Source organism: Daphnia pulex, chromosome 10 (assembly GCF_021134715.1).
Source record: "Daphnia pulex isolate KAP4 chromosome 10, ASM2113471v1".
Classification (NCBI taxonomy): Eukaryota; Metazoa; Arthropoda; class Branchiopoda; order Diplostraca; family Daphniidae; genus Daphnia; species Daphnia pulex.
In genome coordinates, this window is record NC_060026.1 from 15,937,166 (window position 1) to 15,952,604 (window position 15,439).

General features: G+C 40.4%; 2 protein-coding genes across 5 annotated transcripts; both read right to left on the reverse strand.

Annotated features, from left to right (window-relative positions):
- Positions 1-456: 456 nt before the first annotated feature.
- LOC124205718 (quinone oxidoreductase-like) lies at positions 457-2,822 on the reverse strand. 4 transcript variants are annotated; one of them, XM_046603204.1, is made up of 9 exons: positions 2,664-2,731; positions 2,367-2,421; positions 2,032-2,130; positions 1,814-1,966; positions 1,474-1,634; positions 1,301-1,389; positions 984-1,198; positions 820-915; positions 457-744 (listed from the first exon to the last, which is right to left on the reverse strand). In XM_046603204.1, exons 3-9 carry the CDS (start codon positions 2,119-2,121, stop codon positions 574-576), a joined length of 975 nt encoding a protein of 324 aa, XP_046459160.1. In that variant the 5' UTR covers positions 2,122-2,130; positions 2,367-2,421; positions 2,664-2,731; the 3' UTR covers positions 457-573. The 4 variants fall into 4 exon arrangements, with proteins under 4 accessions (XP_046459160.1, XP_046459159.1, XP_046459161.1 ...); XM_046603203.1 differs by lacking the exon at positions 2,367-2,421 and having other exon boundaries at positions 2,664-2,822; XM_046603205.1 differs by having other exon boundaries at positions 2,032-2,421; positions 2,664-2,717.
- A 5,630-nt stretch (positions 2,823-8,452) lies between these two features.
- LOC124205717 (fibroblast growth factor receptor 1-like) lies at positions 8,453-11,249 on the reverse strand. The gene is made up of 10 exons (XM_046603201.1): positions 10,990-11,249; positions 10,776-10,917; positions 10,487-10,714; positions 10,261-10,420; positions 10,074-10,198; positions 9,772-9,914; positions 9,579-9,701; positions 9,370-9,499; positions 8,812-9,293; positions 8,453-8,748 (listed from the first exon to the last, which is right to left on the reverse strand). The coding sequence occupies exons 2-10, from the start codon at positions 10,861-10,863 to the stop codon at positions 8,737-8,739; spliced, it is 1,491 nt and encodes a 496-aa protein (XP_046459157.1). The 5' UTR covers positions 10,864-10,917; positions 10,990-11,249; the 3' UTR covers positions 8,453-8,736.
- Positions 11,250-15,439: the final 4,190 nt, after the last annotated feature.

Below are 15,439 nucleotides of genomic sequence, written 5' to 3' on the forward strand. Positions count from 1 at the left end.
CCCCCGCTGGCTACCCGATCCTTCTTTTTCTGTACCTAGCTTTTGTTCATTTTGGGCGCCAGACGATTAAAGGTATTTTTTCAGGTGCAATTTAGGGCGTGCCAGACTGTCTGGGACAGGAAACAATTGCATAACGTTTTGCTTGAACGATTTTTTCTCGCCTATCCTCGTTGCAATGACCTTGCAATCAAATTTAAAAATTTTGCTCAAAAGACTTTGGACCAAATTTCATGGAACAAGCTAATACAATTTTAGTTTATACTGATCAGATTTTAGATTTACTGCGGTTTCATCAGTTACGTAATGCCCCATAGAAAATGTGGTGGTATGGTGAGATATTTCTAATGCCATGGCAACCCGAAAAACGGATGTTGGACAGGGAAAAGTTTGACAACCTTCAAATTTATAACCGTCGTGGTTTCTAGATAATTCAATTCAGATTTTTTTTAAACATACTTTTCCACATCCATTGTTTATTATTCCGTAAACAAATTAAAACCGCCATTTAATAGCAAAAAGTAAACATTTTTTCGCCATCTCCCAGCAAATAAAGTTTTTTTAAATAACAAAATTTTATTTCGTGATGGTCAGGACGAGTTTGCCGCGGGATCCACCCTCGTGACTGAGGACGTCGGCGTGAGAATCCTGTACATTTTCCATCGGATATTCCTTGTCGACGAACGGCGATAGGAAACCGACATCCAAGCCGGAAACCACCGCTGCCGCCGTCTCTACCCATTCTTCCTGCACAAATAAAAAAATGAATCAATTCAAATTCATCAAATTTCCATAAAAAAAAAAAATTATAAAATTACAAACCGGAGTCGATCGAAATAAAGCGCAGCCAATGATGGAAGCCTCTTCTGCCATCAGGTATCGAGGACTAATTTCAACGCTGCCTCGATTGCCAACAACCTGTTAGGGAAAAGTTAAAGGTTAATCGCAAACAATCAAATCAGGTTAATCGGATTCGATCGTATTACCACAATGCGAGCGTTGGGAGCGACGACTGTCAGATCCTTGTCGAGATTGATGTCAGATGCGTTTTCGATGATGACGTCAAAGCCTTGGCCGCCGACGGCTTTGGCCGCTTCCTCCAGGTAGCCCTTCTCTTTGTGATTGAACACAAGGTGAGCCCCGTTCTTCTTCACCAGTTCCAATCCTGACTCGGAGCCGGCCGTCCCGCACACCGTCATTCCTACATACATGCGCCAAAACCGAAACAAATAGAATGTTGGCCTTGATATCGCTAAACTGCATTTTAAAATTTGACACCAAATTTAAACGTCAATCTAATTACCGTGCGCTTTGGCCAGTTGACAGGCCGCCAAACCCACGGCTCCGCTGGCTCCGTGCACCAACACTCGGTCGCCGGGCCTGGCCTTTCCTCTGATAAAAAAAATAAAATAAAAGGAAAGCAAATCATACACGGTCCATTAAAGAGAATAAACGAGTTTTCGATGGTTGTTGTACTTGAGAAAGATTGCGCGATAAGCGGTGAAGTAAGGGACGCCGAGAGCTGCCCCTTGGGCGAACGAGAGACGTTCTGGCAGGTGGTAAACCGAGTGCGATTCACAAGCAACGTACTCGGCGTAAGAGCCGCTTGCCCCGGAGAAAAACACGCGATCTCCTACCTGAAATAAAAATCAAATGAAAAAATAAAAATGAAACATTTTTCAGTTTGAAACCCTAAAAGACAAATGAGAGCAACCGGTTTATTTTTAAAAAATCAAAATGACCTGCTGACTCTATTATGTCTTGTCTGTCCTTGGGAAAACCAACTTTTAAATGGGGTTAACACTATTTGACAAACCTTGAGCGTTTCCACTTGGGAACCGACTTTTTCGATTGTTCCCGACCCGTCACGTCCCGGGATGTACGGCAGAGTTGGCAACTGGGCGAATAATCCCATTCGGATGTAAGTGTCCACCGGATTGACTCCGGCCGATCCGACTCGAACCAGAACCTATACATTTTAAAATCGATTAAAAATTAAGGTAGTAATTTTGTAAGACAATGGTCAATATTTACCTGGGTCTCGCTGTGGATGGGAATGGGGACATCTGATTCGACTTTCAAGACCTCTGGACCTCCGAATGAGTGAACTCGTACCGCTTTCATTGTTAGTCCCTGAAACAACCAATCAACGTCAAATAATCAGACAACCCAAAATAAATCAATTTCAATGCAATTAAGAAATAATTGAAAAATTCACTTCATCAATGGAATGAAGTTTCGAAATGGAACTCGTCTTAAACATATTTGGGTCGTGATTCTTAACGATACTTAAAATAAAAAAGTATTGGGAAAAAGGTGAAAGTTGTTGGCTCTAGTCCTGGATCTAGAAATAAATAAAATTGCCTTACGGGTTTTTGCGGGGAATAACTAGTGAAACTTGTTGGGCGAACGACCCTTGTTGGACTGAAAAGAAAATAATGTGACTATACTTTTGTAACTCTCTGAAACATACAGAATTGTTTTTCCGTTACGGGAAATACAAAAAGTCTGAGTTGTAATCAGCGTTGGTTTGTCGGTTATGTTTTGCGGTTTCCTTTTTTTGCTCATTTCCTCCTTTTGACTAAATTGTCAACCGCAAAACAAAATTTCAAAACGAACCACTTTTTCCACGAGTACAATCTACAAATATACATAACGAGGCTTACGGGATGGAGGTTGGCTGTGTGCGTGTTATCCAAGACACTCACGAGAATGGACTGAAGGTGAGGCGTCTAGTCGTCTTCCCTTTTTATACTTTTTCTTTTTCCTAGATGGCTCCTATATCACGAACGAAATGAGAAAAAGAGGAATCTAGATTATAAATTGTTTGGAGAGAGAGAGGGGGGTAGGCTTTGCCATTTGGTGGTGGTGGAGGACAACACATTTAGCTCGGACAACAATCCAAGTAGGACGCACGTAGGGTATACAACACAGTACACAGCCAAGGTGATCCAGATTCCGTTAATGGGGGGACCCCACCTAGCGACAGCTTCAATCCGTTCCAATGTCATCCGAAATCATAATTTTCTATTTTTTTTCTTTTCACGTATGTGAGAAATACCCGGAGGCAACAAACGTATTACCTATTGAAATGAAAATATTGCTTGGGACGAACGGAACAATTGAGAGAAAAATAAAGTACTAGGACGACTGTTCGTTTCAGCTGTGGAATCAGAGGCACTGAATTCAAGTTTTTTAAAAAATTTACTTGAGTTACTTGTGAATTCTGGGGTTTGAAAACTCAACGTCGGGGAAATGATAGTTCAAAGGTTAGAATGCTTAATAAAAAGCTTTATTTTAAAATTAATGTATGTGTAATTAGTACGTAGTAAACATGAAACAAATACTAGGAGAAAACTTGTTGGGATAAAAGTAGCCCGCTAGAAGTAAGGCTTAAAATAAATCTTATAAGGCATGTTTGACAAAATGCTAAACTAAAATGTGTCGTTAGAAAAAGGGAAAAGGTGTAGGGAGGGACGACTACTCTGCATAGGTAATTTTGACCTGCAGAGGTCTTGCTGGCATTCTGTTTTGTTCGGAAGCCCTGAAAATTGTTGCAAGTCTCCAATGGGTACAGTGTCTAAATATGAAGTGTTATTTAATTAGGAATGATACACAATAAACATAATTCTCAATAAAACAGTCTAAATTCTTACAATATTTTCCTTGCCACGACCGGATGTCCCTTCTATTTTAAGGGAAACTAAGACGTCGGGCTCGGGATGAGTAGGCGACACGGAAGACGGAAGACTGCCCTTTGTGTCTCGTTGAACAAGAATATGAAGGATTTATCGATCGGCAAAAGCAAATTCTCTGCATCTTCAAAATTTCAGTTTTCAGGATTTCAAAAAGGGTTACTTGATTGATTTTACTTTGAATTATTAAATAACAGCGACTTTTAGAAAGAAAAGTCGAATGGCATTCGAATTCGAATAGCAGACAAGTTTAGCGGGGAAAAAATAACAATGCAGACGCATCTACTAATGAATATTAGAAAATTTAATTGAAGAAGCTGATTCATGTTAATTTTTTTAAATTATACTTACAGTACCAGAGACGAAAATATATTGATTGGCGAACAAATGATGGGCATCGTTCGCAACTGTCGTTTTCTCAATTTGAATTATGCAGTTTGAACTGCAGCGTCGGCGTTTCGAAAGTGAGCCCCGTTAATTGCACCTAGTATCGCAGACTCGCAGTATCGCAGTGTAAAAAATACAGCTAATTATATCTTCGTAAAATGTGGTCCATTTTTAAAAGAGATTTCTTTGTTGGATCTACTACATACAACAATTTGCGTGAATTTGGTGTTAATGTTTAGTGTCATCATTTAATAACATTTACTGAATTGGAATTTTGCAGTTTGAATGAAATGGTGGATCCCTATCGTCGAGACGGACAGAACCACGGACCCGACTCTTCTTCTTATCTCTCGGCTCGGATCGAGTTTCATTCTTTAAAGAAGGGGAATCCGATTTCGTTGTTTGCTCTCTGAAGTCTGAACGGGGACCTCTTATCTTATCTTTCGACTTTCGAGACACAGGCGAGCTTGGGCTCCAGAAAACGCTCAGCGCTGGCTCATTTGGCCACTACTAGCCACGGGGAGCGGACGTGTCGCCCCAATTTTCCATTTGAAACTTTTGCCTGATTTTGATGTGAATCCGTTTTTCACATTAAAATCAGGCAAATGTGGTAAAATGGAAAATTGGGCTGGCAAAGTTATGACATGTCATGTCATCTTTTTTTTTTGAGGGAGGCGTTGGTTGGCTAAATCTTTGTCATTGCGGCAACCATCAGAGATGATTTTCACTATACTTTATCTCGAAGGGTGGGTGACGAGGTTGGGTGGGTGGGTTCGTCGTCACCATGCGGGGGAAATAACTTGTGTTGGCGTTGCGCAGTCGCGCGGCCATCAGATAAGAGCGCAGCGGCCGGCAGTGGCTCTGACTAAGTGACTAGTGGTAATTTAGTAGATGCTGCACCCAGCCAGCACACAAATCCGAGTTTATATATATACATACATATATATTGTGAGACCTTTTTCTCACAGGGAAGCTGCAGTCTTTCGTTCGATGGTATATTCCCGTACAACGTCAACATAATTTAAACAACAGTCGATACATGCCTCAAAAGGTTGGAGGCATTCACACAGCAGTAGCCGTATAGCCAGCGTCAAGCACAAGAAAGACACAAATACGACAAGTTAAAAACGGGGAACGAGCAGGCCAGTAGCAGGTCGAATTAACGGCCTGACACTTGACTCGCGAAAGGGTGAATCAACACTAGACTGGGTGAACAGCCCAGCGTTGACTAAAGAAAGAACTACAATTGATGGGGTTTTATACGACAAACAAAGTCAACGCGATCACCAACGCAAGGTGAACGTAATGAAAGGATGGAAAGGAAAATGACTTGTTTCCAGAAAGAGGGGGAGGATATTTTTCCAAGAAGAGTAAGCTAGTGCATTCCTTACAATATAGAAAAGAGAGAGATTTAAATACCTGATTGCTGATTCGATAATGATCGCTGTCGGGAGTTGGTGTTCGACAATATACCTGTTTTATTCAATCCGGTTAAGGATTGGAAATCCGAAATTGCATCAGTTAAAGATGCAGCATGAGAAATTGCCCGAATTGGGAGAGTTAATCCAAATTCGAAGCCGATCTTTTCGGTCAGAAACAAAATTCACGTCGTTGATCACGAATCGGTCAGTGGTTGCTGGTGTTCGCGAGCTGCTGCTGCGTACGACGAGGGTTGGGTGGGTGGGTGACGAGGGTGGTGGGTGCGTTCGAGCGGGGAAATGCTAAATGTTACAATGCGGACCACAATGTGACATGCTAAATGTAGAAGCTTCATGTAGAAGCAATGAAAATATACCTGTTTTATTCAATCCAGTAAAGGATTGGAAATTTGAAAGTGCATCGGTTAAAGATTTAGCATGAGCAATTGCTGAATGGGGAGAGTTCTTTCATTTCTTTAGAAAATGAATCCAAATTCGAAGCCGATCTTTTCGGTCAGAAACAAAATTCACGTCGTTGATCACGAATCGGTCAGTGGTTGCTGGTGTTCGCGAGCTGCTGCTGCGTATTATGTGTCAGAGGATGAGGATGATTGGGTTTTTCTGACAAGATCGCCACTATCAAGAATTGAAAAAGGGAGCCTATTGATACAAAGGGTTAGACGGAAGCAAGAAAAATAAAGATTAACAGAAATAAAGAATATTTTAACAAGACTGTTTTAAAAAAAACCTTGTCGATTATTGGACAAATAATCCCCGAAAAAAGGGAATCCAAATATTCAATGATGACTTGATGACATGATTTGTTGTGAAATATAATGTAATGAATTTATTTCATAAAAAAAAAAAAATAATTACACAATGTTGATGTCAACGTCAACCGATGGATTGTTGACATTGACGAAGATCAAATCGGTCACGTTCGACCATTAAATGCTTTTGAGATCTGACGATCCACGTCAGATTCGGAATGAAATGTGGTTGACTGAGGCAAAAAGGGTGGGGGGATGTTATGACTATGCACTTGTCGGGGGAAAAAAACTTGGCCAATGGGCAATGGCGCTCGCCAAGCACGTCAACTATTATCAGTAAATGTCTATCGGTTTGGCTGTAGTGGCGGTCACTGTAGTCAGTCATGGGTACGTTACCTAAATTAAACCAAAAATGTTATGTTAGTTATCACGTAAAAGGGACGCCACAGTTTCCTCTTTCAATAGGTAACCTCCCCCCCCCAATCTATGGAATCTATGGCCGTAGTGGTGGTCACTGTAGTCAGCCATGGGTAATACCTTACCAAAATTTTCGATCATCTCCACCCAGAGTTGATCTCCTTTTTTCAACTTTTGCGTCGATCGACGTTATCAGTAAATGTCTATCGGTTTAGAATTGGTGTCGCCGCGATCGATTGCTGATCGAACCGGATCGAACGGCATGTGTCTGAAATTGATGAGGAATAGCCGCAACAAAAACACGGAGGAGGGGGAGAGTAAATGTCACGAATCCGTTGATTACGAAACAGCAAATAAAAAAGGGGGGGGGGGTGATGGTTGTTATTGGGACTTAACGAAACCGGACCCAATTCCTATACGTCAATCGAAATGTCATCGATCATTTCAGCCCAGGCGACATCTCAATACTCTGCCGGTCAAATTAAAGACTAACCTCCATATCTTAACAGCCCCCGAGGGCGGAAGGGGAAAAAAAAGACAGGTGAATGGGAAAAATAAAAGAGGCACATTTTGGTGTACAACACTGTTAAATGCTCCGCGTACACCGGCTATTTATATCTAGATGTAATACGTGATATGTGGTGTAGTGGTGAAGCGACTGCATGTCTTACCATACGATGATGTCCAGGTTCGAGTGGGCTTTTAAAAAACAATAAAAATCCTTTCGTTGTTGTTGCGAAAAAAGAAAATAATTTTTTTAAAGAAGACCAACGCCTATGGGAGCGAGACGGTGTACAGTCCAAAATATGTAAATTTGTTAATCTAAAAGCGCTATATAGCCACGCCTACGCCATATAAGACGGGGAGTGAATAAGGACGAACGCTTCCTATTAATATCGTTTCAATTAAACTACCGGTTGTTAACATATAGTATAGCTTAATTTTAAAAATCTATTCCCATGAAAAATAAAAAAATCAGAAAAAAGTAGACCCCACTTTCCCCTAAAAAGAAATACGAAAATAAAAATCAACTTACTTGTGGAACTGCCACGAAATACTTTTATTCACGTCGACTGTCTTTCCGGTTGCCTTATCCAATTAATCGGTCGTTGCGGATTCACATGAAAATGTAACGTTCAGAGAGATTTTCGTTCATACACATTTTACAGCCAACTCGTTTAGACAGTTTCATTTTTGAAATAAAACAGCAATGCTGTGGAGCATGTTGAAGAGAGATGAAAGAGAAAGTGAAACATACCTGAGTCCGAAAATTTGGCCTTTAGTTAAAAATATTTCGATTTTCCTACGGTTAAACATCCAAGAAGAGCTTGAGGCATCTAGAACTCTTTGAAGCTCCTTATTTGAGACAAACACACGATCGTTTTCGGTCTTGAAATTCAACTATGAACTTAAAAAATCTCTTAAACTGCACCGTCTAGATAATTCATCAAAATAAAAGAAAGTAAAGTTTAGTAAGAATTTCGTGTTGACATTAATAAGATTTGATATGAATAGGATAAGGATTGTTTTACCTCTTTTCCCTGGTAAGCGGATTGGCAATTGCAATAGGCCTTACGACGAAACGGATGCGTTATCCGACTGGATGACGGAGAAAGTGGGCAGAGTTCACGTTTAGAACAAGTTAAACTAAGACTAGCCAATTTACAAGAAATCGACGCAGGACTACACTTGACTGGCTGGACAATATACATAATTGACCTCTCGTTTTTGTAATTACCATGGAAACCTTTTAACAACTACATTGCTATAAAGCTAATTTGGTTGTTATTATTTAAAATATCATCCCCTGAGACATACACACCATGTTTGAAGTTCTATATGTACGATAGAGATAAAACCAGAGCGGATTGGTAACAAATCGACGTTTTCCCAACTATAACAACATTTGGAAACGTCAAGATAAAACAGAATAGAGTCTTGACCTAAGTGGCTTACAAATTTCATACAGAGATGCAATGGTCTAAATAGCACTGGCTATCCGCTATTCCTTTTCATTTCCTTCCTGGAAAACGATACAATGGTTGTGGTCAACTAAACAAATATCTGAAAGAAACAACATTTTCAAAAGATTGAAAGAGAGATTAAAAGCAGTTAACTTCAACTCACCTCAGCAAAGTCTTGATGTATACTAAATCCTTGGCGTTTTAGTCGATTGATAAGACTCTCAATTCTACGGTTGCTGCACGACACCTTTTTCAATTCTTGATTCGATTCCACTTGTCGGCTAAGTTTATTGAGCTCAATTTTTGTTTGGGTATCGTTGCGTGCTGGAAGTATCGAGCACCTTTTTCCGACTTTATCTTTAGAATCCAGCGCTTTAGCAAGCCCCAAAGGTTCGGTGGGAGAGGCGTTGACTTTCTCTTCGTTGAGATTTTCGTATGAACTATTTAAATTCAAATAGTGATCGCTGACTGTTGACTCCATTTGGCTGCTGATCATTTCCTCCATTTCACTGAAGGTTGGTCTCTCTTTTGGATCCGCTTTCCAGCAGCTGGACATGATTTCGCCCATGCAAGTGGGTGCGAAATCAGGTTTCTCCATCCGGTATCCTTTTTCTAGTTGGCGGACGAGTTGATTACCTTCCAATCCTAAAAAAAAAAAAAACGATTTAAAAAGAGCGAAAAATTAAATTCAGTTAAAAGGTTTTTCAAACATCCAGCTCACCTGGATAGGGGACTTTTCCCAGGGTAAAGATTTCCCAGAGGAGGACACCGTACGACCAAACGTCAGATTGGGTGGAAAAGATTCGATCCGTCAAGGATTCAATGGCCATCCATTTGATTGGCATCAATTTCTGTGTTGAAATAATTTGAGCCACATCGTTAAACTAGATGCTTCATACAAGTATCTCATAAGTTCTATATCTGATTTACCTGCCCTGTTTGTTGGTAGTTGCCTTCGTAATACATTTTACGGGCCATACCAAAATCGGCAACTTTGGCCACCCCGTCGTCAGCCAGGAGAACATTACGCGCAGCTAAATCGCCATGAAGAACCTTCGTAAAACGAAAAACTTGTAATAGCACTTTTTTTCAAATTAGTTAAGTACTACACAAATAAACTCACTTTCTTGCTGGCCAAATAATCCATTCCCCTGGCAATTTGGAAAGACCAAGAGATTAAATCCGCTGTGGACACGGTCATTCCATAAAAATTGCTATCAGGATCTTTTTGGCAAACCCCGAACGACACAGGCGGCTCATATTCATCTGTCAATAAATAAAACGGTCAACAAATGCCCGTCAAATGCATTAATAATTAAGCTAAAAATTGATCTGTTCGGACTAATTTACATTAACAAAAAGACGATAATGGATCCCTATAGGAAGTTTTAATTTTTTTTCGACAGCGATAACGTTTAATTTTACCTGCTAAGTTAACATCGTCGACTGTTGAGTTGGCATGAGCAAATCCAGATCTTGTTTTCTGTATTACATATCGCACTGTTTCGGGTTTTTCTGGATCTACTGCCTTATCAATGGGGCACTCCTTCCTAAATGTCAATTCGAAGTTATCACAAAAGCTATATAGGGAAAGTTGTGGGAATGACAGAACCTTTTCATGCCTGCAGCTGCTGTGTTGATTTCCTGCATTGCCGCATCCGACAAGAGATTGCCAAGTTTGTCGACTTGGTTGACAAAATTATTTCGGTGGTTAATCAAGTAACTTTGCAAATTGCCAAATCGGCAGTACTCGACTATCACAAACAGTTCTCCTGCAACAGCGGTATATCAACTTATTCATATTCTTTTTGAACCAATATCGTAAAAAAAAGATGTACCTCTTATTAGGGTTTTGGTGCAGGCCCCCAGTAAATTGACTACATTCAAATGCGCTCCCAAGTGGATAAGAATTTTCAACTCACTGACCAAAGCCTCGAGAGCAGCGGCATTGGTTTGGGAGCGAACCATTTTGACGGCCACCGATTCAACATTTCCCTCAGAGTCTTTGACTCCGACCGCCTCTGCTTTGACGACTCGACCAAAACATCCAGCTCCCAGCTGTACACCTGCATTTTGTAAGTGGATAAAGATAAGAAATCAGTGAGATATTTTATTGACTTGACATACCGAGTTTCAGTCGATTCCTTGGGAATTCCCATCGTCTGTCGTACGGTAAGATTTCAATCTGGTCGTCCAAACTCAAATCGTCGTTCATTTCGTTGGGGTTTCCTCTGAGCAGAGCTTCCGCCCCGGGAAACAAGTTCAGTTTCTGTTAAAATGGACGTGTCCAATTGAATTTTAAAAACGAAATTATAACGAAAACGTTGATTTCAGTAAAAACCTTGTCGCGATACAATTTGATGCTGAGGCCAATTGCAGCGACGAGAACAACTGCTAAAACGATGACCACGCTGATAATAATAGTCGACAGTTGAGACTCTTCAGCGAATTTGACTGTGAAATATTTGAAGGTTTCGTGTCGACTGTTGCTCAACCGGCAGGCGTATGTGCCGTTTTCGCCGGGTCTTCCATGCAGATTTAATGAGGACTTATTGCCGCCCGATAGCGTGACGTTATCCCCGGGAATAATGATGCCATCCTTCCAAACGTTTTGATTTTATTGATGGCAATCTTATTTTACTTTTTCTAAAATCAAAATTTACCTTCATCCATTGAAATGTGGGCTGGGGTAGGCCGTATCCTTCGCACCTCAAACTCGCCTCTTGGTCCTTGACCAGAAATATTGTTGAATTGTTTGGGTTGTCAATAAATGGCGTCTGAGACGCTGTGGGATAAATTTAAGATAGTTAAAAGCTATACTTTTTCCTGTCATTCAAAGCCGCCAAAGTTGAAGTGTGATTAGCTGTCCTTCTTAATTAGTATAGGCCTACCTAAAACATTGAAGGAAAATATCTGCGCTACTTCATCTGATGTCCAAGTGCGAGTGGCATTATTAATCTCTCCATCCATGCATTGGAATTTTGTTGGGGAATTCTTGCTCACGTTCCTTAATTCCAAAAAGCTCTTGTAATATTTTTGAAATTCTCCTTTAAGAGTCGAGTTTTCCGTCACTATTTTCATACCACCTGCCAGTACAAGGTCAAAAACTGTGAATACTACGTAAGTTTATCTGACTGTTTCTTCTTCGCTAGATAAATTACTTACAGAGCTCGCGTGGTGGGTTTGTTTCATCGATGTAGATTGGGTGCTGGGTGTCGTTATCCTTGAGGTAATAGGCCCATTTGGGTGGTGAAATCAAGTGAGCGCGGCAGATTAACGTGACGTTACTTCCTTCCAACACTAGACCATCATCTTTTTTGTGGTCATCCCTTGTCAATTCGATTCCGTCTGTCCGATTCAAGCAAAATCAAATCAAGTTAACGGCAAATTCAGATGTCAGATCAGCGGAAAAGACAGTAATTATAGTAATTATAACCTTTAACAAAGATGTTGAATAATATTTTTGAGGTGGCGTTCCCGAGTCTCCCACGGCACTCGTAAATCCCGTGGTCGCTTAACATCGCCTTGCTCAGCGCCAGTCCCTTTTTCTCATCAAATTCCCATTTTGTGTTTGGAACAGTTAATAAATCCTGTTGTAGTTCGTCCTATACAGAAAATCGGGATGTGTTAGCAGTAGGCTAATACGAGTGTATTATTTGTTTGAACGGACCTTGGTTACATTTTCGCCGGGGGACCCCACCCTGCGTGTCAGTGTGACACGAACATCCGGATGGGTCGGTTTGCAAGGAATGTCAGCCCTTCGGCCATGATTCACAGTGAATTTGTCATCACCTTCGCTGTTAAACACAAGATTTTTTTTGCCTATTCAAACCAAAAACCAAAAATTAATCGTGTTAAACATTATATACGTTAACGTTATCTCAAACGGTTCTTCTTCTCGGTTCTTCTTTTAAACTTACCGTAACCATGAACATAAACGTACTGCTCTGTTTTAAGTCCATGATGATGAGTTTGATGTAACATTTGTATGATCCAGTGTCTGCGAACCTAGCATTTGTTATCGTCAACGTAGAATAGGTATACGTCTGTCCCTCCGTCTCGTTCGTGAAAATCGTGTAAGTTGTACGGTTGTTTCGTCTTTCAATCTAGAAATATTCAAATATGAGAAACAGTTAGAAAAACGATATCCGTGTCTTCGGTCGAATGGTTGTCTTATTCCCTACCGCCACATCTGAAGAGAGTTTGGGTAAAGTCCACACAATTTCGGCCGTATGGATAAACACGCAAGTGATTGTGAGGTTGTTGGTAGCGTTGACGAGTTGCTGTTGTTGATTGGGAATCATAATCCCTTGATTTTTGTTCAACTCGATGGCATGGCTTTGTCTGCCAAAAGTTAACACCACCATGGTCAACACCTTAAGCACCGGACACATTTTTCCCAGTTGAAGGATACCAATGGCACCACGGAATTCGAGATTAATGGTCATTGCGGACGCGCTAGAATCACTTTTGAAAAACGAGAGCCAACGCAAAAAGTCGACGAGAGTCAACAGCCAACTAGTCACTGAGACCACGACCGACTCCAACTGTGGGTTAGGTGAAAATTTATAGAGGAATAGCTTCAATAAGGCAAAATCCTGGTTGTGATTTTATTTATGGATCGAAGAACACCGGCAGCCGTATCTTTTGCCTTATCCGTCTTCTGGTTTTAACCCATCCCATTTCCTAGGACAAGAGTGTTGCTGGAACCGGTTACATATTGAACTAAATTAGTCGTGAATATTTGATTTTCCTTTACACATAACCAGAAGTCAAGCGCGATCAATGGAAACGTATTATGTTCACCTTCCATCTTATAAGGAATTTCATGCATTATAGTCAAGGAGGAATAACCAAATAAAAACGACAAAAACTCTATCTGCGACGCCCTGGCAAAGTTACGAACGCGGGGTCGACACTGCACAACAAAAAAATTAAATTAAAACAGTTTAAGATTTTCAAAGCAAGGATGGCTATTTGGCACAGTAATTTGTACAAATCGGGCAAACAAACCTGTGGGCGATTAAGTAAGACCACAGAGACTGTCATCTGATTTTTTTACTCCGCTTGACTCGCCGCTTATCTGGATTTTTAAACATTTGGTTGAAAATAAAAATACACGGCGTCGTAGTGTTCCTTTGGAAATAAGTTCCATAAAGGGGACTCTCAAATTCTGGTTCCAAGTTCCGCCCTTGAGACTTGGTTTTTTCACGCAACGTGGATAGTCCAAGGACGAGACATAAATAAGAGGATTCTAGATGAGTCTAGAAGAGTCTAATACGAAAAATTTACAGGTGAACAAAATATTGTCAACACTATTAAAAATTTAAAAGTTCTGGACTAGTGATTGACAGTGGAGCAATTACAGGCACAGGAAAAGCAGTCAAAAGTATGTGAATGATTGAGAAAGCTCGAGATGACTAACTAGTTATGTATGCAAAGCGAATCGCGCTAACTATAAAAGGACCAAAACTCCATACAAGTTCACACAGCAGCTCGAAAAGAGAAGGAGTCAGGGAAAAGGGTATTCCCGATTACCCGGACGCATCAGATACACACGTGTCGTTACAAGTAAAGACGGAATCAAGATATGTTCAGACAGGTTATTTTCAAATGAATAAAGTCAGAAGTCGATAGCTATAGCTACTAGTTAATGTTTAAAGCGCATCAAGTTGCTTGGCAGTTGTGCAGACAGCCCAAGAAAGTAAATAACCAGTTTCCCAATACCAATTTCCTCATTTCAATCAACAGTCATCGAAGACCGTATTTGTGAAAAGGATTCAATGATTCAGTTAATATCTTCAACAACGACCACAGACTTTGTTACGATTAAAATATAATGTTTCTTCGTTCGTTGACTCTTTCCCGGCGTGTTAGAACTTAGAAGGCATCGAATGGAAGAAATTATGGCAATAACGGTGCAACTCACGCAGATTTTAAAAAAATACGATCGTGAAAATCTTTGTCAACAAATTTCAGATATAAAATGTATGCGCATCGCAAGGTTATGGGAAATGAATTGCCAAGTCAATCCTGTTTTTAATGTAGCCTATGGGGGAACAACGAAGCTGAATGCCTTATTTTACGATTCTTGGAAAAGTAGTGCAACGTCCACAACCTCTGGTCTATCGACTGCGACACTTGTCGGGGATTAAAAGTTATTCCTACATCATGGTCTTTCCATCCAGAGTTCGTTACTCCAACATTTCTCATGCAGGGGGACATGATATGAATTAAGTACTATAGATATTAGAAGTAGGGAAATCAAACTGATGGCAGTATTAATCTCAAATATCCGGAAATGCGATAAATTATCAATTTATATACATACAGCATAACACCACTAACGTTAAAAGAAATTCCGTTTTGAGTTGCAAACTAAAAACACGTTCGAACACTATCACGCTTTGAAAAGTTGTCTGCCGATTGTTGCAGTCTCACTAGTCTCTACTAAACACCCACCCCCAAAAAACCTACGTAATGAAATTGTAGTGAAAGTGGCACAATAGTTTTTCATCTGTGGCCTCAGATCTTACCGACATTCCAGCAAAAATTCAAGGCTACGCAGGAGAGGAAAGGAGGCGATTCCTGCCTTCTGATGTTTCCACCGGATGTCGACGTAGATCTGCTCAACTGTGAAAATGTAATTCCATTAGTAAAATTCGAAAAAAATGAAGGAAATAATAAGAAATAACTACTTATTTTCGGATATTTCACGAAATTGCAATTAAGAACTGCCACGAAATTCCAATTATTACGACGTCCACGTTACTCGATGTTATGGTTTGCTA